General features: G+C 34.0%; 12 protein-coding genes across 12 annotated transcripts in view; 7 read left to right on the top strand and 5 right to left on the bottom strand.

Moving 5' to 3' along the window:
* Nucleotides 1–497: 497 nt before the first annotated feature.
* On the bottom strand, nucleotides 498–756 carry RO3G_15803 (uncharacterized protein; the record flags this gene model as incomplete). The annotated part of the gene is made up of 2 exons (XM_067670387.1): nucleotides 498–673; nucleotides 747–756. The coding sequence occupies 2 exons, from the start codon at nucleotides 754–756 to the stop codon at nucleotides 498–500; spliced, it is 186 nt and encodes a 61-aa protein (XP_067526488.1).
* Nucleotides 757–1,066: 310 nt separating this feature from the next.
* RO3G_15804 (uncharacterized protein) lies at nucleotides 1,067–3,048 on the bottom strand (the record flags this gene model as incomplete). Its single annotated transcript, XM_067670388.1, has 10 exons — nucleotides 1,067–1,137; nucleotides 1,233–1,260; nucleotides 1,307–1,360; nucleotides 1,416–1,558; nucleotides 1,616–1,746; nucleotides 1,923–2,137; nucleotides 2,230–2,392; nucleotides 2,458–2,561; nucleotides 2,763–2,881; nucleotides 2,958–3,048. 10 exons carry the CDS (start codon nucleotides 3,046–3,048, stop codon nucleotides 1,067–1,069), a joined length of 1,119 nt encoding a protein of 372 aa, XP_067526489.1.
* Nucleotides 3,049–4,418: 1,370 nt separating this feature from the next.
* On the top strand, nucleotides 4,419–4,911 carry RO3G_15805 (uncharacterized protein; the record flags this gene model as incomplete). The annotated part of the gene is made up of 2 exons (XM_067670389.1): nucleotides 4,419–4,694; nucleotides 4,879–4,911. 2 exons carry the CDS (start codon nucleotides 4,419–4,421, stop codon nucleotides 4,909–4,911), a joined length of 309 nt encoding a protein of 102 aa, XP_067526490.1.
* A 1,174-nt stretch (nucleotides 4,912–6,085) lies between these two features.
* RO3G_15806 (uncharacterized protein) lies at nucleotides 6,086–6,663 on the bottom strand (the record flags this gene model as incomplete). Its single annotated transcript, XM_067670390.1, has 2 exons — nucleotides 6,086–6,327; nucleotides 6,402–6,663. 2 exons carry the CDS (start codon nucleotides 6,661–6,663, stop codon nucleotides 6,086–6,088), a joined length of 504 nt encoding a protein of 167 aa, XP_067526491.1.
* A 1,143-nt stretch (nucleotides 6,664–7,806) lies between these two features.
* RO3G_15807 (uncharacterized protein) lies at nucleotides 7,807–8,061 on the bottom strand (the record flags this gene model as incomplete). Its single annotated transcript, XM_067670391.1, has 1 exon — nucleotides 7,807–8,061. The coding sequence occupies one exon, from the start codon at nucleotides 8,059–8,061 to the stop codon at nucleotides 7,807–7,809; it is 255 nt and encodes an 84-aa protein (XP_067526492.1).
* A 1,789-nt stretch (nucleotides 8,062–9,850) lies between these two features.
* RO3G_15808 (uncharacterized protein) lies at nucleotides 9,851–10,498 on the top strand (the record flags this gene model as incomplete). The annotated part of the gene is made up of 4 exons (XM_067670392.1): nucleotides 9,851–9,912; nucleotides 9,965–10,058; nucleotides 10,106–10,422; nucleotides 10,480–10,498. 4 exons carry the CDS (start codon nucleotides 9,851–9,853, stop codon nucleotides 10,496–10,498), a joined length of 492 nt encoding a protein of 163 aa, XP_067526493.1.
* A 942-nt stretch (nucleotides 10,499–11,440) lies between these two features.
* On the top strand, nucleotides 11,441–11,850 carry RO3G_15809 (uncharacterized protein; the record flags this gene model as incomplete). Its single annotated transcript, XM_067670393.1, has 3 exons — nucleotides 11,441–11,554; nucleotides 11,747–11,771; nucleotides 11,810–11,850. 3 exons carry the CDS (start codon nucleotides 11,441–11,443, stop codon nucleotides 11,848–11,850), a joined length of 180 nt encoding a protein of 59 aa, XP_067526494.1.
* A 1,653-nt stretch (nucleotides 11,851–13,503) lies between these two features.
* RO3G_15810 (uncharacterized protein) lies at nucleotides 13,504–13,893 on the top strand (the record flags this gene model as incomplete). The annotated part of the gene is made up of 1 exon (XM_067670394.1): nucleotides 13,504–13,893. One exon carries the CDS (start codon nucleotides 13,504–13,506, stop codon nucleotides 13,891–13,893), a length of 390 nt encoding a protein of 129 aa, XP_067526495.1.
* Nucleotides 13,894–22,470: 8,577 nt separating this feature from the next.
* RO3G_15811 (uncharacterized protein) lies at nucleotides 22,471–23,302 on the bottom strand (the record flags this gene model as incomplete). The annotated part of the gene is made up of 3 exons (XM_067670395.1): nucleotides 22,471–22,836; nucleotides 23,191–23,249; nucleotides 23,293–23,302. The coding sequence occupies 3 exons, from the start codon at nucleotides 23,300–23,302 to the stop codon at nucleotides 22,471–22,473; spliced, it is 435 nt and encodes a 144-aa protein (XP_067526496.1).
* A 226-nt stretch (nucleotides 23,303–23,528) lies between these two features.
* Nucleotides 23,529–24,327, top strand: RO3G_15812 (uncharacterized protein; the record flags this gene model as incomplete). Its single annotated transcript, XM_067670396.1, has 3 exons — nucleotides 23,529–23,850; nucleotides 24,046–24,190; nucleotides 24,312–24,327. The coding sequence occupies 3 exons, from the start codon at nucleotides 23,529–23,531 to the stop codon at nucleotides 24,325–24,327; spliced, it is 483 nt and encodes a 160-aa protein (XP_067526497.1).
* Nucleotides 24,328–24,774: 447 nt separating this feature from the next.
* Nucleotides 24,775–25,034, top strand: RO3G_15813 (uncharacterized protein; the record flags this gene model as incomplete). Its single annotated transcript, XM_067670397.1, has 2 exons — nucleotides 24,775–24,798; nucleotides 24,858–25,034. 2 exons carry the CDS (start codon nucleotides 24,775–24,777, stop codon nucleotides 25,032–25,034), a joined length of 201 nt encoding a protein of 66 aa, XP_067526498.1.
* A 1,130-nt stretch (nucleotides 25,035–26,164) lies between these two features.
* RO3G_15814 (uncharacterized protein) overlaps nucleotides 26,165–27,997 on the top strand; it is a gene marked incomplete at both ends in the record, with an annotated part of 1,977 nt that continues 144 nt past the window's right edge. The window contains 4 exons of the mRNA XM_067670398.1: nucleotides 26,165–26,235; nucleotides 26,371–26,454; nucleotides 26,624–27,031; nucleotides 27,092–27,938. Coding sequence (XP_067526499.1) covers nucleotides 26,165–26,235; nucleotides 26,371–26,454; nucleotides 26,624–27,031; nucleotides 27,092–27,938 — 1,410 coding nt within the window. The remainder of the gene's footprint in view (nucleotides 26,236–26,370; nucleotides 26,455–26,623; nucleotides 27,032–27,091; nucleotides 27,939–27,997) is intronic.

Here is a 27,997-nt window from a genome sequence, read left to right on the forward strand (position 1 = left end):
CAAGCATACTCGTGCGGAACATTACTCAAAAATAAACAAATAAGGTAATATGTCTACGTCACATTGTTGAAAAAATTTTACATTTAATTTTCCTTTGTTTTTTCTCTTTCTTTAACACCACGTAGCATGCCGAACAACAACAACAAAAAGGACAAGGACATTATTTTTGACATTTGAAAATGCAAACTAAAGAACCATACTCAAATCATCTGAAAATCGATGGTCTATCAACATCTCCAGCCATACCTTGATGACTCAAAAAGTTCAAAATTCATTTTCATCTGCACTTTTTCTTCATGCCATGCAATTTAACAATCAACTCCTCACTCAAAATATGTCTTCACACTATCATGTCAGTTAATACACAGTAGCAGGGTTTCTTTTCTATTTGAAAAGGCGTTTGATTATGAGAAGTGTATTGAAGGGGATTTTGCCTCTTGAAAGACTGCGTTATACGGAAGCGAAAGCAAGCCAGGAATCCTTTCCTTTCATGACCTTCAGTACTCTTCTGACCTCTTTGCGTGCAGTCTTTGCGTGTCGGCATAACGATCAACCAGGCACTTGATACCCTCGCTCTGACCCGTAGCAAAGTAGCTACGTGCAAATATTAACCTAGAATCGAAGCCAAATATCCTGCTTACATGATCCTCATCATCCTGTTTCCATTGCGAATCTATATTTTATGTAAAAGCCCAATTGCCACATAAATAAATTAAGCTACAAGAAAATCGGCTATTTTATTATACAAAGATACATATTAATTTATTATAAGAACTACATACTTGAGCTTTATATCAAATGAAATCTGTAGTTCTGGTGCTTGAAAAGACGTGAATGGCCTATTTCTTTATAAGTCGATAAACACAGGGCATGGTCAACCGGCACCTCCATCAGATACTATTAAACAGGGACACGTTTTGAGATATCATGGTAATTGTTATACATAGTTATGAAGTTATTATTATTAATGAGCACTGTAATCAAAACATTTGATATAGTTGCTTACGTAGTTTATTCAGTGTTAGTTCTATTTGTTTGATACCACAAAGTCAAGAAAAAAAGGGGACTATTTTGAAGCACAATTCATACTATGAGTCGCCCCTTCGTGATACCAGACACCTAAAAGCCAACCTATAACTGTCAACAAGGTGTATCAAAAACTAATGGATTTAGGACGTATATCAATGATCAATATAGAATCAAACAACTTCTATTCTTCCCAAAAGTCTTACAGCATAATATATATGTTTTTATTTTTTTCTTTAATAAATTTTGAAATAAATGATGATTTCATATATTTCTTTACAATTGCCTTCTTTGTTCTGGCATTATATTTTTCTGGGAAGCTCTTTACTTCCTCCTACAAAGGGGAATTAATAAAAAGGGAATAATCAATTATATGCATTTATACATACCAAGACAAAGTTCAGACACTCCATCGCTCTTGAGAGGCTAATTAACTCAGATTCAGACTCGGGGAGTCTGAACTTTCTTAACACCACTGGCACATAAATTCCCTCTTCGACAAGTGTCATCTTCATAAGGGAACAAACAAAACCTGAATATATGATGTTAGAAAAGTTTGGTATTAATATGTGTAAAAAAACGCTGATACCCTCACACCACAAGCCTAAGGCAACCGGGGCTTCAATGCCTATTGCTGCTTGGTTGTCAATAGAGTACTTCATATGTTTGCATAATTTGACGAAATCGTCTTCAACTTGATATTTGCTGAATTTGTTGGGTCTTTTCAGCTCGACATAAAACAAAAAAATTTCTCGTTTGTGGCCTTTATAGCCCAGCATAAAGTCAACTTTCTTTTTGGAAGGCACGTTTGGGTCCGAGGCATCACTTCTAATATAATACAGCAATTAGTCCATAGAAATATGTGTGTCTCAAGTGATAATGGCCGGTTTACATACCCCGAACAAATAAAGTCTTTGCTGCAAGATTTTAAAACAGCTTCTCTAATCAATGGTTTAATATATCGATCAAAGAACATATCTTCGGATCGTTTACTACATTTGATTGCCAACGAAGAGACGAACTCCAAGCAAGCGGCCTTTACATTTACATCCAGCTCTGAGGCTGGCTCAAAGGTAAACGTTGAGATATCAACATCATCATTGTCGAGTGCCTAATTAGTAAATTTCAGGGAAAAGTTTTTTTTTTTTTTTTTTTTTTTTTTTTTTTTTTTTTTTTTTTTCCCTAAAAAGTTTAAAAATTTACATCAAACGCTTTTTTCAAGTACAACATGCATTCATCTGATATTTTTGGCATTGAAATTTCTTTGTACGCAAATGCATGCAGTACTTCCATTGTTTGTTTTACATACGAAGTGATACAGAAATTAGTATCCCATCCATTAATAGGGAATATGTACGAAAGCGATCTATTATACGTTATCATAGATTAGGCACATGACAAATTCGCTTTTGGACTTTAGTATAATCTTACAAAACACGCATAGAGTTTATATTTCCCGTTTTTTCAACGGCCTGGATGTTTTGATCTCTGAATTTTAAAAACAATTTAGTAACGTTGGTGTCACCTAAAATCAACTATTTCTATAGATTAGTATATCTAGTGTTGTATAGTGTTTTAGTCTAAAAGGAAATGATTTCAAAAATTATGGGACTCTTTTTTTTGAGACGCCCACTCAAATAAGCAGAGTCCCAAAAAAAGAGTCTCTCATAATTTTTGAAAACGCCCCCTTTTAGACTAAAATACTGTAGCAATTAAATTTCTATATCTAAGAATACCCAGCTGTTGGGGACCCATTTTTTTTCTCCAGGACCAGAGAAATAATCAATTTTTTTGGTGCGTTTAATTTCCAAATCGGACATGGATGATTGAGAGGACTCAGATTCATTGTTAGTAACTGTCAGTAAAAAAAAATTGATTAAAGAATTGAGTGCTTTTAAATAAGTTTTCCATAAAATAGTTGCGTAAGTTACCCTCTTCAAAAGCTCTCTTTTTGAAATTCAAATAAGCATTAAGCTCAGCGCGGTTAGAATCTTCGATTAAATTAGTGGTGTTCTCTGACATTTTGTAGGAAATAAAGTAAAAACGATAAAATTTCTTTTGTTTGTAAGGGGTAAAAACGATAAAATTAAAAAGTACACGACATTTTGCAGCATTCGCGTACAGTCGCATCTGACTTGTCGTGAGTTCTGACTCAGTCACTATTTCGGAAGTCTAAATCTCTCTCTTGATTAACATCACTTAAAACTCTTATTACAACAGTTATAGATGTTCCCGTCGATCATTTACAGAAGTTTATCCAGTATTCTATCAATGTTTTTCCCAAGTGCTTGAATAAAGAAGATTTATAGCATTTTTTAACCACAAGTTTGGCCAAATTATTTGTAAAAGCCGGGCAAATTATTTTGAAGGACTTGGGCAAATTAATTTCAAACATTTTGGCAAACTAATTTTTATTGCTGGGAAATTTAACTTCACACAATTGGCCAATTTTTTTCAAAAAAGTGGGCGAAGTTTTCAAACATTTGGTAAATCGAGACTGGAAGCACAGTAAAAGTAATAATCATACAAATTTGGCATATCTAATAACTTATAAAAGATCATCCACTCCAATATGCATCATGTTGTGTACACTTTTCTTCCAAACTGGAATCATCTAACGGACAGTACGCGCTCTCGCCAAAAACAAAGGATAAAAAGCAAACCAAGAAGATACAAACAAAATATGATAGAAATTAGTGCGATTTGCTTTCTCTCATAAGTTAACCCTATGGACCAATTTTCTTTTGAATATTCATAGACTATTTTTTTTTTTTGTGTTGAGTCAAAGTATACAGTCAGCCAAAAATAAAATTGAGCATCCACAAGAATGTATACTGAACATAAAGCTGTCCCAGAGTTAGTGTATTTAAAGGTGGCATTGAAATAAGTGAACCGATTGCTGGTGCTAATTTCCTTGCATTGTATATTAAAACAAAATATGTGATAATGACTATTAAAATAAGTATCATCTTATATATTGCAGCAACTAAAAAAGGTAACGGTACAAATTATGAACTTACAGTTCATGCAGTTGGTTATCAATAAGTAACGCTTAAGTTTGCGTTGTAAAACTTCAAATATGAAGAAAGAGAATAGCAAAATATTATAAAGAAGAAAATACAATTATATTAAAGAATTTAACTAGAGCTTATTTTGTGAACAGGCCTTGAATATAAATCAAGTTAGGTGATATTAAAGTACACTCTTTCCGGAAACATTTTGCGCATACTATGTGCAACAATTTGCGTCAAGCGAAAACAATGATTTACCATATTCTAAAAATAAAATTTGCCTGGCAATCAAGGAAAGCTTGGCGTGCCACAATTGTTATAAATCGCGTATGTTGTGGCCGTAGCATCTTCCACCTTTTTCTGTTACAGTACCTACTCAAAATGACCTCATTCATTCACGAAGACGGATTGGGCAATATGATTGATGAAGACGGAAAAGACATCATTATGATGGAGAGCGACAGTCATCTATTTCCTGTGGAAATGATCATGGATTATGACCAGTATATGGATTTGAAGCCGCCTGAACGAATGGCCATTATGAAAACTGAATCAGATGAAGAGGAACTGAATGAACCCATGACACCAAACCGTAAATCCTATCGATATCACAAGAATGTTGAAAAGGAGGAGCTCTTTTTTTGGTGTACGAGAAAGGTATGTCAGTGCGAGCTGCGGCCCTGCAACTGCAGATCAAACCATGAACAGCGCAATATTGGGTTCAGCGGGATCAAAAAGAACCAACAGATCTGATCGTGAAGAATGTAGGTGGCGGGAGACCAACGGGATGACCCACCAAAACTAGTCGAGGAGCACCAGCAATTCCTGATTGATTTGATAGATGGAAATCCTTCACTTGTGCTGGATGAGATAGTAACACGTTTAACGGAGCAGTTTGTCGGTCTCAACATCAAGAAAAGTGCATTACACAATTTTATGACTAAAAAATGCAAGATTAGCCTGAAGCGAGCCCATTTACAATCAGTTGAACGAAACAGTCCTGAAAAAATCGAAGATCGACATGCTTGGGTGACAAAGTGGCTTCAAACGGATATGGACTATTTGAGCAACTGTGTGTTTGTAGACGAAGCAGCGTTTCACGTCAACATGAAGCGTTCGTATGCTTGGTCGAAAAAGGGGATCTTAGGCAATTGTCAAGGTCCCAAAAATCAGAGCATTGACAACAGCTATTCTCGGTGCAATCTTTCCATTTGGTGTTGTGAACGTATCAGTCAGACGTCCAAAAGCAATAGCTCCATCCAAAAAGCACAAGACAACAGGTAGTTGCAGAACTGTCGACAAGATAACGAGCAAACGCGGAACAGTCACTGGCCACTACTTTAACTTCCTCTCAAGTACAATGGACGTTCTAGACAAACAAGAAATGTTTAAGGACAATTATATTGTTATGGATAATTCGCCTATTCATCAACACGAGGGCATCCGCAAGCATGTAGAAAACCGTGGATATCGCTGCATATATCTCCCGCCCTATTCGCCAGAACTGAATCAAATTGAGCAATTTTGGTCTATTTGTAAAAGCAAGATCAAGAGAGAGCAGCTTCTGGAAGAGGAGACCTTGACAGCCAGGATTCAAATGGCTTGCAATCAGATTCTTATTGGCGACCTTCGAGGGTTTTGTAAATATTCTAATGTTAAGTTCGTTGATTGCATGAGTAGAAGGCCAATATAATAAAATACTTTGCTGCGTTTTGCAAACTGAAGAGGCTTTTTTGACCGTGTAACCAAGAGGTAGCTTTTTTTTTGTAGTTGATAAACAATTAATTTATCAAAAAATTAAGCATCTCACATCGCTGAGGAGTGAAACGAGATTTGGTTAGGTGGAGAGAGTATGAGAATATAGGAATAGACAAGAAGAGGGGAGCAGCAACTTTCTTCCAAACTTCAAACATTTATTTTGGAGGGAAATGACAAAAGATGTAGAATGGTGTAATTATTGAAGGGAATGTTAGTAGTGGTTATTTTCGCAGAAGTCTTTTAGGCATATTTAATAGCGCATTCTCTTGCCTTTGAGCATGATTTGTCTGTCATTGAAAACAAGATGGAAATTCCTGCGATTTGGAGAATAGTGTACTGGTGAGTGAATGAGTGCCATGAACGCAGCAGCTCCAAAAGATGGAAGTAACACGGAGCAGCGTATTCAGATTCTTGGGTGTAATAAACAAATGAAGTGATGCCAAAGAGTTTGGGATATTAACTCGGCCAATCTTTAACATGGCATATAAATGCTGGTCAAGTTCTTGCATCACAAAGAAAATCAGGTGAAATCCTATAGTGAATAAACAAATTTATCGTTAAACATACGCATTCCGCTCACATTATCCTCTCTTTGATGAATCTTACCATTGACTTGGAAAGAGATAATTGGGTGGTCGCACTTTTGGGCGGCATTCCTTGATAAAACAGCAAGCTTCATTGTGTCGACACAAAGTGATTGGATGATTATGCTGTCGTCTCCAGGTTTCACTTCACCATAGCCCAAGGATGTATCAAGCTTAAGCTGGACGAAGGTGGAAACGATGGCGTCATGTCGTATTTGGGGCACAGTTTCCTCCACTTTGTTTGGCCAGCGCAATAGAACTTTCTTGGTGACATCCGCAATCATTGACGCAAGCAAAGGATTATAGAATCATGTTTGCAAGTCGACCTCACCAAATGGCTTCTGGTCCGCGATAGGGTTTTGTGGTATATTGATAATCCTATAAATGCAGGGTGGGAATAAAGCTGAAAGATAAATGAACTGATGAATATTGAACAAACGTTATACACAAAACTTACATATAAGCAATGCCTTCTATTACATTTGTCCGTCAATCATTTACTTTAGAGGCCAGTGTCAAAAGTTGATGTCTGGCTTGCTTAGGGCTCATGGATTTCTCGTCGATTGCAGAAACAACATCAACCATGGTCATGAAGTCGGTTCCTCAATTCGTTCTGAATGTTTTCAGAAGTGATGTCTACCGAGACATTTTCACCATGCATTGGCCTGCATTTTATTCCAATTCGCTTAAAAAGTTTGGTGAGCCATCTAGAGGAAAATGAAATTTCATTTTCAAGGATTCTATACTTTGCTCAAGCCATAGGTCTTACATATCGAAGGATTAAGTCTCGATTGACTGGCAGATTATTATTGTTCATGTCTGCAACAAACTTTACTACTTCATCATCAAGTTGAGGATAGCGTGTTGTTTTTAGACTTTTGTCATTTTTGACAACATTAATATTATTATATAACGTTTCAGCATTTTTGAAAATGTTTGATATAGTCTGTTGGGCAAGTAGTTGATCTAAATTGAATTTCTTCATAGCCCATTCACCTAATTCTGTTTAATTAAGCTGACCAGTGGCGTTTTGATCCAAAAGCTCAATTTTTTGAGAAAGAAAGGCGTACAAGTTTATTATTAGACATTTTTTTATAGATAGAATCTAAACAAAGAAAATAAATTTTGTTGTCATATATCTATTCTCATCAAAATTATTTTGAGTCTACGGCTCGTTCATTATCCTTCCAGTAACTTTGATCAAGTCTTAAGCAAGTTTTGATTTGTTAATGTCCTTACACAATTACCAAATCTATACCAAGCAACAGTGGCATATATGGAAACATGTTGTACAAACATGTCTATAATGTAGCTTCAATACATGTTAAGTGATTTCAATTCTTTGACAGCCACGAGTTTCGATTTAAGGGTATGTTCTATTTAAGGGTGGATATTCCAAAAATTTTGGTCACCCTTAAATAGAGCGACTACTGTACTTGCAAAATCACAGTAGCAGGTGCTGGTTCAGGCACATGGCACTTCGCCATTGATGGTCTGATCTCTTGAGTGTTGGCAATCAAGAGATTGTTCACAGCCTCTGAGCAGTTGTCATTTGCTTTTGCTAAAGCTTCGGCGCGTCGTTGGTTAACCCAAAACTCAGTACAGTCCATAATTTTTCGCCATGCTTCAAATTCGTCTTGAAGTCGACTTCTGTACTCTTCTTGTATATGAGATTCCAACATCAATTTGTAACGGGCATGGCAATGCTGGCGGTCAGAGTGCTTGAACGTGATTGCAAATGTTTTGACACAGATTGGCTACCTTGTTAATGCACCAATCGACATCAGCAGTCTTAATGCGTGTTCGCTTTTTGGTTGATGTCGATGATGACGTCCTGCGCTTAAATTTGCTTTCTTTGGCGTGCTTAGTTTCTGTTTCCCAGTCTTTATCCATTGATTCACGAAAGCTAAGAGCGGCTATTTAATTTTCCCAACGTGCCAATAAAATATTTTTTGAGGCTTCTAATTTTTATTTTCCTGTTCACCTTTTGCAAAGACATTGAGATGCTTGAGTCAGTAGGCTGTGAATTTGACCAGCTGAATCTCTCTTGATACCAACCCTTGGGACTGCATCACTGAATCTGTTTCTTGGAATTGGGTTCTCTTCCTTTACAAAGGGTGTATAATATTTTGAAGTTTTATCCGTGAATTTAACGCTACATTCATTGTTTTTATAGTGTGATATGAATATATGTTCAACAATGACGTGGAATGAACTACACCATATGCAACATTCGCAAAATTAGTCACGGCTATTTCTAATAGTAGTGGAAATATAGAAGTTTAATGCAAACAATAAAACCTTTTGACATAAAACAAAACAGCAATATGATAATGTATGACTTTACTGATATTTTATCTGGCTCTTTTGACGAGTACTCCCATCAATTTGACTACTTTATAAAAATATAATGCTTTGATAATTTATTGTTCTCATTGATAATGGCATCTCCAGGATGCTTTTGCGCGTTTTGCGCTTTGGTCATGCGTAAGACATTGGCTATGAGAAAACTGAATATTGACCGTTGGAAAAAAGTTGTTCCTTGTTTGCACAAATTTGTAATTAGGAAGTGAGCAATTTGGTCCCTGACACATGCGCAGAATGTTTCTGGAAAGAGTGTATATAATAACACATTGACTGTAGAAATTTATAGTCAGTACACTACGCTTGATAAAATCGTGCATCAGCACAACCCCCTCCTTATCCCGCAATTGAATAAATTTGATTGGCGTAAATTTCAAGGAAAAAAAAACTGTATTGGTAATGGTGGCTTTTAAACAGCCATTGGTTTATTTTTAAACTTTTTCCCTTTTCTCTCTTTTTTTTATTAAAAAAAAATGTCAACAAGAGTTTATATTGGTCGTCTTGCTCGTGATGCTAGCAAGCGTGACATTGAGCGTCTCTTTAAAAACTATGGCGACATTCGCGAAATTAACTTGAAATCCGGGTTTGGTTTTGTCGAATTTGCTGATGAAAGAGATGCAAAAGACGTTGTTTATGATTTCCATGGAAAGAACTTTCTTGGAGAAAGGTTTGAAGTTTTTATCTTGTCAAAATTCTCATTTTTAAAAAAAATGCTTTGATTTAAAAAATAGATTAATTGTTGAAATTGCTAGAGGCGCTCGTCGTCATGATGAAAGACGTCCCCGTGGAAACGATAGGTAATGTAAAAAAGAAAAATAGTTTATATCCTTTACTAACTATAATTATCTTTAATGATTTACAGAAGCCGTTCTCATTATAGATTGATTGTTGAAAACATTGCTCCTGGAACAAACTGGCAGGTACGGACCGCTCTTTTTACCACCCCCTCCTTCCCTTTAATATCCTGGTCTTCAGCCATTTGGCAAGAACACCATCTCTCTTCCTTTGGGGGTGCTTAAATCATGATTATTCTGTTATCTCTTACCGCTCTCCCTTCTCTGTTGGCTTTGTCTTTCTTGGGAATCTCTTACATAGGATCTTAAAGATATGATGCGTAAAGCTGGTGAAGTTACTTTTGCTGACATCTCTCGTGATCGTCCTACTGAAGGGTAAATGAAGAAAATGAATGAAATAGTAAGCACTAATCGCTTTATTTCCTAGTATCGTTGAATTCCATGTACGTGAAGATATGGAATACGCTCTTAGAAAATTGAACGACCGTGAATTGAACGGCCAACGTGTCCAACTTCGTGAGGTAAGTAAATTTTCAATCATGTGAAGCAATAAGTTAACATCATTTAGGACCCTAATAAAATTAGCCGTTCATCTCATCGTTCTCGCTCCAGATCTCGCAGCCGTAGCCCTCCTCGTCGTCGTCGCCGTTCACCTTCTCGTTCTCGCTCTCGCAGCCCCCCTCGTCGTCGCCGTCGCTCTCCTTCCCGTTCTAGATCTCGCTCTGAATCTCGCGACCGTAAGAGATCTCGTAGAGACGATACTCCCGAACGTGACGACAGTCGTGATAGAAGACGCGTCAAGTCTGAATCTAGAAGTCGCTCTCGTTCTCCTATTCGATCTGCCGGTGAATCTCGTTCAAGATCCCCTGCTCGTAGCGAAGGAAGGTAAAGTTGAATGTAACCAAAACATCTATGATATTTTTGCTAACAAAAAAATCTTAGTGCTCCCAGAGATGATTAATTAAATATAAATATATTCGTTTTCATTTTGTAAGCCTTTTCTCTTCTTTGCTTCTCTCTTTTTTGTATCTTTTTGTTTATCTCTGCCAAGGCCCTTTTTTTTTAAGTAAAATAAAAGCAGAGACATAAATGTGGAACTATTTAAAACGATTGTAAAATATTTATATAATGTAGCAACTGCAGTATTGACAAAATGTGTACATGATTAGTTATCCTTTTCAATGGGTGAAATTGAATTCAGCTGCAATAAATCAAGCAGGCACATTACAACCCTTAAATAAGCAAACTGCTGTGAAAGCAGTTCAAGAGATCATTGAAGCAATTGATTCCAAATCACTGTCATTTTCAGTTTACCAAAAAGTTTCCAATATCCCTAACGCAGGTACATTCAAAGCAAATTAGTTATGAAAATAGTTGATAAAAAAAAAAGGTTATGGCGTGTACCTTAATGGCAAATCTCAAAAAAAAGGACAAATCTTGTGCTTTTATCCAGGAACAATCTATTTACCATTTGATCCTATATTTTTTACTAGCATAGCAAACCAATATATCATAAAATGTGTAGACGGCCTATATATTGATGGAAAATCGATAGGGTTGTCAGGAAAAGTGTATAAATCAATTTATAGACGTGAAAATTGGCCAGGAGCCATTCAAATAAGTGATTGGAGTTGGATGAATAGAGATAAAGGACAGTTGATGTACGAGTAAAAAAAAAGCATTACTATGTAAAATAAACAATCAATTCAACAAAGGTGTTTACAGAAATCCTTTAGCAATTGGTCAAATTGTGAATAACAGTACAAAAACAAGTAAAGCTAATGGTAATATACTTAATAATTTCACTATTCAATACTAAAAATAGTGAATCATATTAGTCTACTATCAAGAAGTGGATTTGCCTCCTCATTTCCCAATCAAATTGAGGCAGTACATACCAAATATGTATTGGAATACAACCATCAATCCACTAAGCAGCCCTATGCGTGTAGTCGTACTAGTTGCTTTGCGCGACATTGAACCTGAAGAGGAGCTATATTCGACATATATGGATATAGTTCAGTCTTGATTTAACATTGAACTAAAGTATTTTACCTGCCATTATACTTTCATGATAAAATAATAAATCTAACATGTTTACAAAACGTTTGTATTAAAAATTCAGCACCCATGAAGCAGCATTTTGGTGTATTTGCTTCACGTTTTTAATATAAAAAATTAATAAAAATGTTATTTTCCTGGTGAAAAGACAAAAGCAATCGATTTGTCTATTTGTAAGTTATGACAGTATTATGTACTATTATTACCATAGGGATGAAAAAAATATTCTTTATGATGTCTATGAAGGAATAGACTCTGAAGAGTGCCGAGCAAAATGGATGAAGAAAATGATATAAAAAGATGAAGATTTACAGAGGTAAATACCAAAGTGATAGAACCAGTACTTGAAGAAGGTGAACAAAAGTACATTCTATATCAATGATGAGGAACGGAATATGTGATCGTTACAAGCTGGTATCTGAGTAAAAAGAAAAAACACTGAATCCTATTTATGGCCAGTAAATTCCCAAAGTCCATGATATGGAACCATGAAACAAGAAGGCATCTCAAGACTGAAGCGAACAGAGATGGATGGTGGATCTCTGAGAGTCTGGTACAGCAGAGATTCAAAGATGTAATTCTGCTGTTTGAATTGCTTTATTTTGGTTGCATGGCAGTATTCGTCTCCGATCAAAGCAGTGATCACTAAGGACTAAAAAACAATATTCTAGTTGCATCACTCATGATATTGAATGAAAAATAGTGGCTATTGTCGCGACAGTATCAGTTCATAAATACTAACTTCGAACGAGCAGGTCAAATGAATATACAATTATCCTACAATGTCAGAAATTTTGAAAAAAAAAGACGGTCTCTTCTAAAGGTAAGGAGAAATACAATTTGGAAGACATTAGGTATTTTAAAGGTAAGATACCTCTAGTAGCCGGAAGAATAATACTTTTCATCATGCTAAATAGGAATAAGAGTCATCTTAGAAGAAAGAAACCAATGATATGATCATAATTCAATAGAAAGAAGTTGAAGCTTGATTGCGTGCATACCTTTGAGAATCTAACAGTTTTACGTTGTACTATACGTCACTTGGGTCTGAGACTATTTGGAATACAGAATATATTTTTACACTATATCCAAATTTCCGCTATGAATGTTGTTAGACAGAGTGCTATTGTGAGTCCTCAAGCAAGAAGCATATCTCAATCACAATTACAGTTTCAAGTCCCTGAAAAAAGGTATTTCTTTATTCTTTGATAAAAAGGCATCTCTCATGAGCGAAATTACTACAGAAAGCACCAGGACTACATCAAGGCTCATGATGGCGGCTTAGATGAAATGAAACTACAGAAGAAGACAAGAAATCGCCAAGAACAATGTAGTTATCGAAATGTATATCGGAAGTAACTCATAAGCTTTTTTTTTTTTTTTTTTTTTTTTTTTTTTTTTTGCAAACAAATTGACTGATTTTGGACTAAACTCTATAAGTTATAAACACGATGTTCCGCCTTTTTTTGGTGTAGAGAAAAATGAATACCCAAAGACTCACCAATCAATAATGATGATGCTCTTTATTTAAAAGAGTAATAAATCCTATGTAAAGAAACTAAATTCAAATTCGAGGATAAATCAGTACATTACTGACTCAGTATGATTTGTTTACATAAAACGCAACATCTCTAATAAGCCATTAATTGCAGTCTCATTTATGTTAGATAGAGGGATCAGTAACTTTATTTTTCAGCATATCAATGTTTCAGAGTAATGTTTCAAAACAAATTTACCGTGTATACAGTTTTGTATCACCAGAAAAAGAACAAGCATTCTTTTGTAATAACTGAACTCAGACATTAATATAAAAGGCCTTGGTTTTTTCAGTAAAGGAGTGTATCAGTTTTAATTTATTAATCGATCAAAATCATAATGAGAAACGTGGCTTTATTGATGTTTGTTATGTTTAACTTTTATGTCATGGAGACATATGCTCGTTTTTGCTGTACTACGTTTTGGGCCGACAGAGGAAGCATTCTCAAAGGTACCAAAGATGTAGCCGAAATCTGGATACAAACGGATGGTAGAGAGCACAGCTGCAAGTATGCTATTGTAGTAAACGCTGATTTTAAAACCATTGGTGACTGTACCTTTAACGGATCAAACAATTTGGTTTCTGCTGATATTGGCTTGAATGGTCAAAAATACACCGTTAACTGGACAAGAAGTAAGGACACCTGCGGTGCTCATAACTGGTCCGTCAAATCTACTGATTGGTCTAATGGCCTTTTTGAACTTATGGATTCATCCAGATCATGGGCAAACTGTGCCCCTGCTTGGGCTGGATTTTAAGATCAAGCAATTCTTTTCGGCCATCGCTTGTAATTCATTTAATAAATATCATTTGTTGCTATCAGATCTATCTTATTTAAAGTGCTTATAAAAGAACTATTAATGCCTACAATATTAATTTGACGTTCATAAATTTCACTTCATATTCATACAGCAACGAGTGAATATCATACTATATAAAGTATGTGGTATGTAAAGTATATTTTAGTCTATATTGATTATGCTACCATAACCTAAATATCGTGATAACAAGCAGGAAAGAAAGAATATACTTTTTGTAACTACAACTTTTTATACTTGTTATACACATTTTTTTTCTCTATAAAACTAATAAAAAATAAGTGCTTAGAGTGGTTTATATGGAATAAGATTGTGCTTTTGATGTTTCAAATCGGCTGGTGGCTGAACCATTCGGCAGAGATATCATGAGAAAAGAAGGATGTCCCTGAAGTTTTTGGCAAAGTTACAGCTGAAAACTGCCAAGTGATTTATCTAGTCAATAATGCTCAGGTATATTTGATCGAACTCAAAGTTATTATTTATTGAAGGAACAGCTTACATATTTTATATGTTTTACAATTAAATAGGGAAGTGATTTATATTAAATATATACTAGGTGAGTTAATATCAATCTATATGCAACAAAAATAAATATGATAAATCACCAAGGCTGAATACGTCACTCTATATCATCCTTTTTACCTTGAATTAATCGTAGGCTTTGGCTGAGTTATTTTTAATGTATTTAATCCACTTTAGTATGAAAATAAAACCAAGATACTACGAAAATCATTTATCAAACTCACAACTGTACTTTTTTTTTAGAAATGTTTTTTATGGATAAAAACTTTAATGTTTATTAAAACTTATCAAAGAGTATAAGGATTAAAAATAATGCAAATGTATTAAATAGTGAATATCATCCTCCATGACGTCGACTATCTAAATCAAGGAAAAGTTCTGCCTTCGCAGCCATCTCAACTTAGCCAAAAACTTCTTGATTGGTTTCCCATTTTCTCTCGTTAGAGTCTCTTATATTTTTCAAAGTCTCTTCATTTACATTCGTATTTTCTTTTGACCCCATAAAGATTTTTAGCTTCTACTTATTTTTCGGTCTGACCAGGACGAAAACGATGAAAATTAAAGCACAATGCGTCCATTTGGTTGTAATTTTATTTGTAAATAAATTAAATGTTTAAACATATTAGTCAGCGACTTTTCATAGAAATACAAAAAATATTAACATAAGGAATTGTAAGCAGATGTATGAAGCTTATAAGGTGTTTCGTGTAATTTTTCTTTGCCTAGGCAACTAGTTTTGTTGACCGTTATTCAGCTATGACGCTCAGGCCAGAGTAAGACTTGGTTGAGCCATCATTTTTAAAGAAAGTGAGTTTTGAAAAATCAAAGTGAATTATAAATGTTTCTCAAAAGTCATTCATCCAAATTGTTTTAGACGATTTCGATTTATTGTAGTAAATTTTTCAAAAACATATCTTCATTGTTAATTGTCACAATCTGCTAGAAAGTTCATCAACATCACATTGATTGCCAAATATTAAACATCTATGAGTGCAATTGAATGATATTTGGTTCATTATTAAAGAGTTCGCGAAACAGCGCACTATAAGACAAAGGTGGGTAGCAACAATAACAGGGAGAGCCATAAGTAAGCATAAAATGGCAATTTGCTTAATCTAGTGCTTGAAAAATGTCATTGACAGAGTTATTTATCACAGGTCGCCATGGTTGAAGAAGCTTGCAATTCAACCAAAATAATGCGTAGAACTAGACAGAAAAAAAAAATTATATCTTACCCACCCTGAAACAAAAGCAAAAAAGGACATGCAAATTATGCACTCGAATATTCAAAAAATATTGGACCTTGGGACACGTCCAATGGTTGGTCGTGTAAAGAAGAGTCAAAAGGAACACTATTGTCTTCGGCATGAGATACTGATAAAGCTACAAGAATTCAGTCTGACCAGAAGTATATGTCATACCAATTCCCCAAAAGCATATGTTTTCCTATTGTATTGCTGACTTCATACCCAACATCAAATCAGTCCAAAATTGTCAAACGAAGATAAACAAGAATATTGTTTAGGGAAACCTGCTCTAAAAAATAATGGTTTACTTCTAAAACCTTCGATTCCGAATAAAGCGCGTAATATGCAAAAGGCAAAATGATAAACAATCTAAATTAAACCTCTTCCCTGTTTCTTTTACCATAAAGCATGAATTATTACGATTAGCAATATTCTTATAGTGGTAAAGAAAAATGCTTGCTATATTTTAATCAAAACTCTTTCATGTTTTGGAAATATCATGACTTTGAACACCAGTTCCAAGCCTTGCTGGCTCCTTCGTTGTTGTATTTTCCTTACTAAATACTTCAACGTGATATGAGATTACTCAAGATCTCCATGTTATATAATCATCAGTACACACAAACAACTTTAGTAATTCACATTGTGAAAATTCGATTCTTTAATTACATCTTATATTTTTGGATGATATTCCAGCCTTTCCAATGCTAAAGGGCGGTTTCCTGTGACGGCCACAGTTTTTACAAAACAAACTATACGCAAAATAAAAACATGTCACAAAAAAACCGCCCTTTGGCATTGGAAAGGCTATAGCACATTATTTCGACCGTTTTTGGAAAACTTCGATACTATCGTTATATTGAAAGCATACCACTCAATATGATGTGGCTTATAAATTATATTTCATTTAATTGACAAAAAAACAAAACAAAAAGAGCTCTTTCTCCTGTCTTCACTTAATAAAAGGGCTCAAGAAACTCATCGATTATTAAGCTTCCTTTTCCACTTTATTTTCAATAGTAATTGACTACAAACTATATTTCATATCACATTTGTCTAAAAAAGTCCCATTGCTTGCAGCTTACAAGTTATGATTAGCACAAATAAGGGGCAAGCGTATGCTACAACCAGACCAATAATAAGCGCAATGATTTATGTGGTTGTTTGTTTTAGTTCTTTTAAAATGAGTTCCAGGAAATAGTCCTTTTCATTTCAATTACTACTACGAAGAATCAATTATGATTCATTCACTAGAGGAACGATACACATTTATTACAAATAACTAAATTAAATCATATCATAATCAATTAAAGTTGTATTAATTTTGTCACACTAGAAATGCTTGTACTGATAGGATGATCTATATTTTTCCCGTAATTCTGTCATTGAGCATCTATAAGATGCTATATGTATTCAATTTAGCAGAAAAAAGAATAATTATAGCAAGAAAAAAAAAAAAAAAAAAAAAAAGCAGATATCATTGATGCTGATAAATCAATTTATATAGTCTTTAAAAACACAGAGGATGTAACCTGCTTAATTTTATATCAACATAATTTAATTATTATTTTAAAGTAACCTTTTAGATGTGAATCCTTTTCTGAATCAATCTCAGTTATACTGATACTTATCAGAATAATTATCTTTCTTGTTATTCATATCCTGATCAAATCGGATTATGCATGTATGTCTTGTTTCAAGTATAAATAGATTGCTTGCTCCTCTAGAAAATTTAATTTTTCTAACAGACCCAACAAGGAATAAGCAGTAATTGATTTAACTGATGACAGCAGTCTGAGATCATGAGAAAACTATAGTAATATTTCCTCTAGAGCACTAAATAAGTTTTTCTTTTAAAAATACAATAATCCTGAGACGCTGAATGAGAAAAAACTCAAAGTATATATATAAAATTGACATTTTACTAAATTCAGTCACTAATAAGCAAAATTAAATAAATATCCTCTCTGTGATTGCTCAAAAGGAAGAGGAAGTATTTAAAGAGATTCTCCCTATAGTCTACTTCGTTCGCTTTTAATTTCAGGTACATAAAGGCACTACACCAATTGATTGGATATTATTACTGCTGAGTTGAATATGACAAAAGAAAATTCAAGCGTGAAATCAGGAAGATCTTTATATATTACACACTATTTTTAAATAGAAGCTTCTACTTATTTTATTTTGTATGCTATTTTAAAGAACTCTTCAACTCTTTATGGTACTCTTCAGGATTATTATAAGCTAAAAAATATCTGAAAAGCGAACAAGCAAGAATAACACAGTACATGCTTCTTTAGAAAGAATAACAGGTAGCTTATGCTAAATTATATATGCACAGGCATCATTGCAAAGCTCTTTGTAGCTTTTTAACTAAGACTATGACTTTTGCTGAATATGGTTATTACTCAGTATTTTCGAAACAGTTTGCAGATTTAAACTAAATTTTCGTTTAGCATTTGGAACTTGATTCACTCACTCTCTCAAAATGATTCTGCTGAAAATTTAAATTTAAGTGTTCACTTTATAAAATTGTTTTTAGCACTGTCTTCTTCTCATTTTTCAAAGCATTTAGTTAAGCAACAGCCTTTTTTATTTATTTATTTTAAAAGGTCCAAACAAAACTATAAAGTATTTCATTTTGACTGTTAGAACTCTTTTCTCTTTATATATATAGATGATAAAACTTGCTCTGTTAATATATTGTCTGAATTTAGTGCATGTTGTCTAATAGTAGGTTTCATATTAGGCTAGAAATCTTCAATAGAACTTTAAATGGGAGGTACAATGGAAAGAACATGCAGTTATACTCTCACTCAATTACATACTTTATAGAGGAAGTTATATGAATGGGCGTATTATCACTTACTAAATAATGTTCCTTCATCACATGTTTACCCAGAAACTCTTTTATACCGTAAATGAACATTACCATCAGTGCGAATTAATATTGAATCCGTTCGTGATTACTCATTATTTATCTTAAATAGAAAGCATAATCAATTGTATTTTGAAGGGTAGCCATCTTGTAAAAATTTTTCTTGACCAGCACGAGATAAAATAATTTTTATTGGGCTGGCTTATTTTATCATTGGTATTTTTTTAGTTTCTTCTCTTTTGTAATTGCATTACATGATACCTTTCTAGGTTTCTCTTTTCTATCCGCCGCACTGTAGGGATTTTGTATAATGAATGACCTACGATGCTAGAGTAAATGATATTGAGATAAATAGCATTTATTACTTTCTTGACAAGGAAAATTCCATATTATTATCCTTATTAGTTCATTTTATCGTTTATAGAGTAGAATTGTTCTGTATGAAAAAAAAATACCTTCCTTCCTCTCTTCCCTAATTTAACGGGATGACAACAGCCATTCAATGAATAAAAATGTCCTTATTTTCTGTATAGCAGAACAACTGGATATATGTCATTGTTTAAACATTATATATTTTGTCTAAAGATTCTTTCATTTTAATTTTGATTTGCTTCAATTCATTATAATTATAACTATTATCCCTTGCCTCGTCGAAAAGATAGTTTTCTTCAAGAATATCACAATAAAGTAAAAACATTTCATAAGCAAATACTTTTTTTTTATTAAACTATGGAACTTTTCTTTGTTTTCTCGGTATTTAATAAACCTATAATAATAAAGTTAATTTTAAGTTTTGTAAAGTAAATGCTTATGAAATAAAAGAATGAATTTCAGTTGTATACATCTGTCAGCACAAGACAAACGATTGGTTTTTCTTTAACCATAACGATGTCTCTATAACGATGACGACTCTTCCTATATTTTTTGATGCGCGTCGTTTTCATTCATGAATTCATTCCTTTCTTTCACCTTTTCTCTCCTCACAAAAAATTAAAAACACTTACCATAAAAATAATAGAAAACCTTTTACAAATGACAAACGAGAGATAATAAGGCTTAAAGTACACGATATTTATAAGAAAATGAGAACCATTTAATATCCCGAACAAAAACTCCTGCCTTTTGTTTTGCCAGTGATTGATATCATAGAAACACATACAAAAACGTATCCTCGGAACGCCGCAGTCTCACTAGGAAAACTAGACTATACTGTTAAATTTTCTACAACTGCGGCAATATGTTACACCACTCCATGAGCTGACTACAATTCTTCTTTTTATAATGAATTTTACTTGTAAAAAAATTTCAATGTAAAGTAAGCAAATAAAATAGATACTTTATGCAGATATTTGCTTGATCATACTAAATAACAGATGTTTTAGATCACAAATTTATGAATCATCAAACAAGATCATATGCTCCAAGGCTCATGAAAAATTAAATAAAGCTCAATATAAAAAGAAGAGTTGCAGTCAGCTCATGGAGTGGTGTAACATATTGCCGCAGTTGTAGAGTACTTAACAACGTATGGTTAAATAAATTTTCATTTACAATAAAAGAACTTAATGAGGGAGTTGTGCCTTCAATGCATCCTAAAAATCCAATCCAGATAAAAAAGGAGTATAAGGTGATCAAAAAATATTATTTGGGATTAGAATGAAAAAAAAATTAAAAGCAAAATAAATAAGTAAGTAAAGGCGTATAAGAGATAGCAGTGTGAGTTCTGAGCAATCAATCTAAGAGTCGTTTTCTAGGAAAGAACGGAGGCAAGGAAGGCAATTTTTGATGATGAAGGTGATCGAGCTCAAAATGGATCAGAAATATAGTAGCTCAACGAAGAAACCAAGAGGAAATAGACCGAAAGGAGCGCGGTTTGCTAGTAAGCAGTAAGTTTAAAAGGAAAGGAAAGCGATTTTCTATTAGTTGGCATTTGTAACCTTCGATGCATATCGAGACATTGAATGACATGTTACTTGGAAATAGAGTGGTCAAGATGCTTGGGACAAGGCTTCGATTGGCCACTGGGCAGCCGACCAAGCCTCCAAAGGACACATCTAATGCGTTCAGAATAGGGAACATGGGAAATCAAAGTATAGGATTCAAGAATAAAGAAGGAGAACAAAGAGAGAGTAGCATAGAGTAAGCAGCTGGTTGTCTTTGTAAAAGATTGTCTTGCAGGAACCCACGTTTGACGGCCTTAAAGGAATGAGCACATAAGGTATCATCTAATCGTGAACAACGTTGCTATAGTACTGTTTTCGAAAGTCAGTGTCATTACGGTCGATCAAAATACTGTTTGATATGAGGTGACAGATGATAAAGGAGCGTATTATCCGAAAGGTTTAAGGAACATAGAAGGAATTATATAACAATATTAAATTTTTCTGGACATGTAAGAATATTTTTTAATAAATCTAGAGTTCAAAACTTCTAAAATGAGAAACATTTTATCACCTAATTAAAAAAAAAAAAAAAAAAAAAAAAAAAAAAGGGTTTCCTTACTAGCAAAAATATAATTATTACTTTGAGAAGTTAAATGTAAACGAGAAAAGGTTTGTTTAGACATTTTCTTTATTGCGAGACTATAGTTACTTACGCTCTTCTAAAAGGTGTCCACTGCAATAAGCTCGCCCTCCTCGCATATTCGATTTAACACTTTCAAACTTCCACAACAACTGTAAATTATATGTAACATATTATCATAGTTGAAGAGAATAGTACTGAATGTATACAACAATAGCGGAAATAAATCAATCTTTATTAGTTTAATTTGATGCAGACTCATCCTCAGGTTTGGATAAGTCATCGTCTCCACCTCCGTATTTAAATCTCTTTTCATCACTATCTAGAAATTAGTTTCATTAATTACAGAATAATAGAAGAAGCACAGTAAAAAAAAAAAAAAACCTCCTCTATTTTTGATATTTTTGTTTATTTTATCTCGATGGTCAGCAATTTGGATTTCAAGTCTTATATTTATTATTTTTTTCCGTATCATTATTAAATTACAAGTATTAGTAGGCTATGTATCAGAAGGCTTTCAAAAAATCGAAGCTTTTTTTATAAAAAAAAAATATGGTTTACCATATATTGCATTTAGTCACTGACAACAAATATTAAGATACAGTGATTAGAGGCTCAATACCAAGAGTTTAAATTTATCTAAAAATTGAGGTATCTGTAAGTCTTTTTTAATTGATTTCCATTTCACTTTATTGTTGGCTTTCGCTCTTTGAGAATGTGGTGACATTACCTGTCCTTACGGCATATCATTTTAATTATAAGCAACACCCTCAATTTAACAAGATAGATTATATTTCACATTCCTTATGATAGAATAAACATCCATAATCTTTTATTTAAATAAACTTTAGTTAATTATCAAGTATCGTTCTCTCTATTAGACTGTCTGTCTATTCCTATTTTTACTGTTTTGCTCCAAAGATAATCATTGTATAGAAGTTAAGCATTATTAACAATTAATAGTGTGAGTACATGGAAATGTAGACTTATTAACATGTATGTATGTCCACCAAAACAGACTGGTGAATGAGGAGCAAGTGCTTAGACTAAATTACGTAAAGATTTGCTTAATAGCATGTAGCATTTATCTATTTGCATAATGTTTGGAGAATTTCGCCATCAGCATAGTACATGTATTAAAATCTACACTGGAAAAAGCATATAAACTCTGGACACATACAATCGCACCAAATAAATTTTCGGACAAAATATTGAAACAAATTTTTAAAAAGTATGGCATGTAAGTTCAAGACCAATTAAGGCATGTGAACCTAAGCTCCGGATTTCAAGTTTTGAGAAAAAAAGCGTTCAGGTGCTTATTTTAAAAATATATTCATAAAATAATTTTCAGTATCCTGTTGCGCTGCTTTTAGCTTTAATAATTGCTTCATATCGTCTCTTCATGCTTCGAGCTAATCGGTCGGCAAACTCATCATCTAGTCTTACACACTCTTTTTGTAGAGCCACCTTCAATTGCTGCAAGTTTTTGACGGACAATCTTTTTCTCTCAATTTGTCTTTCAAGAGCATTCCAAACATGCTCAATCAGGTTCAAATCAGTGCTTTGAGCAAGCCAGTACCCAAAGCCCCTGATTTGGAGGGTTTCCTTCCACCATCGAGCATAATCACTTGTATGACAGAAATATCCATCCTCTTGGAAGGTAAAATTCCTTTCCTTCTTTCCTGTGCACTCTTTTTCTGCATTTACTGTATTCTACACAAAAGCGCGACTCATCAGACCAAAGAACGTTTCTACATTGGTATTTAGCCCAATTGAGGTGTTCCTTCGCCCAGCAAAGCCTACTTTTGTGGTGCCCTGCAGTCAATCTAGGTTTGTGAGCTGCTCTGTACTATTTGAAGTCTGGTTGATCGACATACGATCGAATAGTTCTATACTAACAAAAACATCTAGCTTTGCCAATTCCATATTTATTTATTTATAAGAGGCAAAAGGATCCTCTCTGATTATCCTCTTCAAGTGCCTTTCATTTCTTTCGTTTATTTTCAATGGTCACCCAATTTGCCTGTGAGATCAAGGGCTGCCATAGTCATTAATCTTGACTTTTACATTTTGCACAGTAGATTTGCTCAATCCAACAAGTTCTGCAGTCTCTCTGATCGTGTGATCTGTTTTAATAAAACAAAAACCCCCCCCCATGCTTTACTTTACTTTGTTTCATGTTCAGACATAACTAAAGGTCGGATGCAATCTTTAGAGACTTGAGCAGACATGCTATTTTTTAATGCGTTGATGGATGAGAAAAAAACAACTTTATTTTGTTATGAGCATAAGATTTTCCTTAATAAATTTCTTTGTCCCATAATTTATTTGGTGTGATTGTATAAGGAAGAAAGAAATTCGTCCATCACTTTTCGTTGATTTTTCCCTTTTTAGGTAATTCTTTCATGCCTCAAGACAACAAGCAACTTCAAAGATTGCGAGAAAAATTAGTTGCTGCTTGTAATGAGATACATAAACTGCAGCAAAAGAATGTTTTATTGCGCCAAAAACTCGCACTGTTACCTTCACCACCGGCAACCGCTTCTCCTCCAAATGAATACGCCTCATTACCTACCGCCCACAATTCTTCTTCATCCACCACCAACAAACGTCTTCACTCGCCAAACAACGTAGCTTCGCCTCCTTCCAAGGTTTCGAAACCCAGATACAATACTTCTCACCACAACCTGACAGCCATTGCTAAGCAATTCTCGTCACCTACTTCAGGTTTCAAATTTATTCATCTACCTATCCAATGTCGACTCCTTTTTGCACCAGTTGGGCTCCAGCCTTCGCCGCTTGCACATAAATACCCGTCGTATTTTGAATATTCAATATCCTGATCGACATGTGGTATCCTCCTTATACATTATGGATATAAGAATGAGCTTCGCGAGCAATTAAGTAAATTTCACATCCTAGTCCGTGATGACTTGGACCCTCTTGGCCCAGAGAATATTCGAGATCCTGAGTTCATCAATGCACCAACTCATCAAAGGGTTGAACATGCCCACTGGGCATTTCTTCAACGGCTCGGCCCAGCACTTCGTCGTTTTAAAACACCTCTGTATAAAATAGTTGTTCGCTTCTTTCTTCGTTCCGGTCTAATTGATCACGAGTATCTAAAGTCCTTTGATCTTTCCCTCCCATACACATTTCGCAATGAACGTACTCTTGATCATATATAGGTCTTACAACCTATGACTGTACTTCCCTCCCACCCTGTCCCCTTAATCCATACATGTTTTTTCCATTACTGCCATCCCTCCTCAAGCTTAGCCTCTGTTTTTGATTCCCACAACTCCCCAAACCCAGTGTATTTTATACAATCCTCTTCACTTCCTTCCTTTCATTTTTACCTTCGATCCCACAAGGGTTTTTAGCTTCCATTCAATTTTTTATTGATCTGACCAGGGCAAAAATGATGCAATATTAGACATCATGCGCTTAAAGTGGTCATTAATTTTTTATAAATTATTATATATATTAAAATATAGCGTGGCTCTGAGAGCATTTATCACACTATTCGCTTTCGCTTCGGAAACATCTTGATTTTGGGTCCAATTGAAATCTCCATTTTTATTTTGTGAACAAAATATTCACTTATCTTTGTCTCGTTCTTACTTATCAACTATTGTAAGTCCTATTAAAATGTTTTTATTGAACTTGTCAGCAGTGTATTAAAGAAGGTTTTATAGACTTTAATTGGCTAACCCCTTGAAAATCTTGAAAAGCTGAAAGAAGAGCATGTCGAAAATTCAAGATTAAGAAGATGCATGGATGAAGATGAATTTATAACCTTAGACAGCATTGTAAAACCAATTATTGTCAAAGTTTCCTTGCTGAAGGGGAAAAAACGTATGGCAGATGAAGAGCCAACAAGCTCACCTGATACATCTTCATACTATTAAAAATAAAGCATTTTCTGTCTCTTAAAGAGCGAAAGCTAACAATAAAGTGAAATGAAAATCAATTAAAAAAGACTTACAAATATCTCGATTGTTTAATTTGTATATAAATTTAAAGGCTAAAAACTTCGAGGTATTCTAATTCTGTTTATGATAGTTTTCAGTATACTGACCTATAATCAGATCTTGATCAATGATAATACTTTGTGTTATTGAAATTTAAGAGGCCACACAAATTCAGAACTTCAAAAACAGATCCAGTGGAAATCTTAAGCCAGCAAAAAAAAAAAAAAAAAAAAAAAAAAAAATAGTGATATCAGTGCTTAATTCAGAAATAAAGTAAATCTATTCTCCAAAATGAAAATAAAAGAAGAAATTAGAAAAGTAACCTAATGGATTGTAATATTTTTAAGCTTATCTCTCAATTGTACCTTTATCTTTTCTGAAAATTGAAAATGATTGTACTATTTAGCAAAAGTGTAGGAACGACACGCAATGATTTGAAAGTGTGATTTACAATATAACACACCACTTCTAAAAATAGGGTGAAGCAGGGCAACAATCTAAAGTTTTAGCTGTTGTCTCCAGAAAAACTACTAGATCAAAGTTAATTTTTAATAATACACTTTTCAATCGATTTTATAGTATTTGGACAAAAAAAGGTTTTAAGATGATACTTTTTTTGGCTAATCACATTTATATAATCATTAAATTAACTTCAAATAAATCTTTAAAAGTTGAATTTCTATCAAAGTCATTATTTTTATATCTTCAAGTTCATTCCATGAATTTATCTATAGCACTACCTGGCCCACCAGCCAATCAGGTATAAATCAGCTGCAAATGTTTTGTAAAACAGTCCGCTGTCATGAGCTTTTTTTTCTTCCAGAAACAAATTCATTCCGCCACAATCTATACTTGAAACTCAAAAATCAACATTCTTTACTATACATACTCTTTATTTTGATTGATTTCTCTATAATACTTTTTATAAAAACAAGTTGAATAATGAAACTTTTAAAACAATCACAATGCAGTCCAGTAATCAACCAAATTTAAGTGAAAATCAAAATACACGCTCTAATAAAGGCGGTCGAAGAAGAAGACGCCCAAGAAATAGAAAACATAAAACAATGTCTGCTGAAAACAAACAAGGAATTACTGTAGATAAAGAATCTTCACTTAACCTAACTGATCTCTCAAGGTAACAAAAAAAAATACTTTCTTAAAATCACTCTTAATCAACTTTTTTTTATTGAAAAAGCGAAGCATATGCTCTGGAAAAGCAATGGAATGAACTCCAGAAACAACTAAAGATAAATTATTCAAACTTACCTAGTAAAGAACAAGGTCGTATGGCAAAGACTGTTGCTACAGAACAAATAACCGCAATAAAAGAAGAGATAGAATATGTTCGTCAAAGGTACACTCTCATTATAAAAATTTACCAATTTTGCACCAATTCATTTTAATAGCTTGAAAAAGACTTACAAAAAAATGCTTGATATTGATTTAACCTATTCCATAAATCATCATATTGAGGAGAAGATGTGGAGATATATATTTTATACAGATATTGAATATATACGTAGTAAACTTCGCGAAAAATCAGATGATAAAGAGTTAGAAAGGGAGATGTCTGTACATATTGAGTCTGCATTCAGGTTTTACCGAGAATTGAATAGCAAGGTTAAATCAATGTATCACATTGAGGATACAAAAGTATTTGGTATGGAGTTAGTCAAGCAGCAGGATAAAGAGAAAGTAGGGCGATTTTTACAGTTCAACTACATCTGTCTTGGCGATCTGACACGTTACCATGCACAACAAGCAATGAAAAAGGGGAACAAAAAGTGTAAAGAATATTGGGCACTGGCTAAAACATGCTATCTCAAGGCTGTTGATGTATTTAGATTAAGCGGTAAACCCTATTGCCAACTAGCACTTGTATCAATCTCGAGTGGAAATGCTATTGATGTTGTTTGGTATTATTGTATGAGGTATGCGTAGAATACTACCTCTTTTATGATACGTATGACTTATTATTGCCTTTTTCTTAGTCTGGCAGTAAAGCATCCCTCAACGGTTGCAAGGGATAATCTCAATTCATTTTATTCAAAGTTAAAACTTAACTCTGATAAAGCAACAAACAACCAAACACCCATCTCTTCTATATCTCAATTTGTGGAATCCTTCTTACACATGCACAAATGCATCATGTTCAATCAAAATGAAGAAAGTGAAGGGTTTCCAGCCATATCCCCTATAACCAGTCAACTGGGCTTGGTCATTCATAATGTTATAACAAATCAAGATGAAAAGACACATACTACCCTTCACATTCTCAAAACAACACTAACACGCATAATCACGATCACAATGATCTCTATTTGGATTGCTGGAGAAAGACTCAAAGATAAATCAAACTTTGCTTTGCGCCCACTAATTCTATCTTCACAGATTCACTTGTACACTTTTGTTTTTTTGCTTTTGAGGGATCTTTACCGAATTGCAAGAGAAGCTTTTGAGAAAATAGAAAACAAAGCTTTAGAAGCGACTGTGGATGATGTTTTATTGCAAGGACTGGGTGTCTGGTCTATTTTTATTACAGCCAATTTTAGCTCCCTATCACAACACTATTCAGCCATTTCCAATCGACAAAGAGATCCAGAGAAAAAAGCGCTGGCAAGTGCTATTCAATCCTTGGTATCTCTGCTTGTCAGTCATCCCTCTTTTCCTGATCCTGTTCTGAACAGACTGCCTCCTACTTACCCTATTTCAGAGGATTTGCAACTTTTGGGTCTTGTTCCTTTAATTTCATTTCACCAAACAGTTGATTTTTTCAAGGAGCAGACTTATGAAGCCGAGCAAAGTACAGAGGCAAAAAAACAAGTACGCTGGGGAAGAGTAAGAGAGATAATAAAAAAGATGGCTGATTCTACTGTGAGTATAAAGAAAAATGAAAG

The sequence above is a fragment of the Rhizopus delemar genome, genomic scaffold (genome assembly GCF_000149305.1).
Source record: "Rhizopus delemar RA 99-880 supercont3.17 genomic scaffold, whole genome shotgun sequence".
In the NCBI taxonomy this organism is placed as follows: Eukaryota; Fungi; Mucoromycota; class Mucoromycetes; order Mucorales; family Rhizopodaceae; genus Rhizopus; species Rhizopus delemar.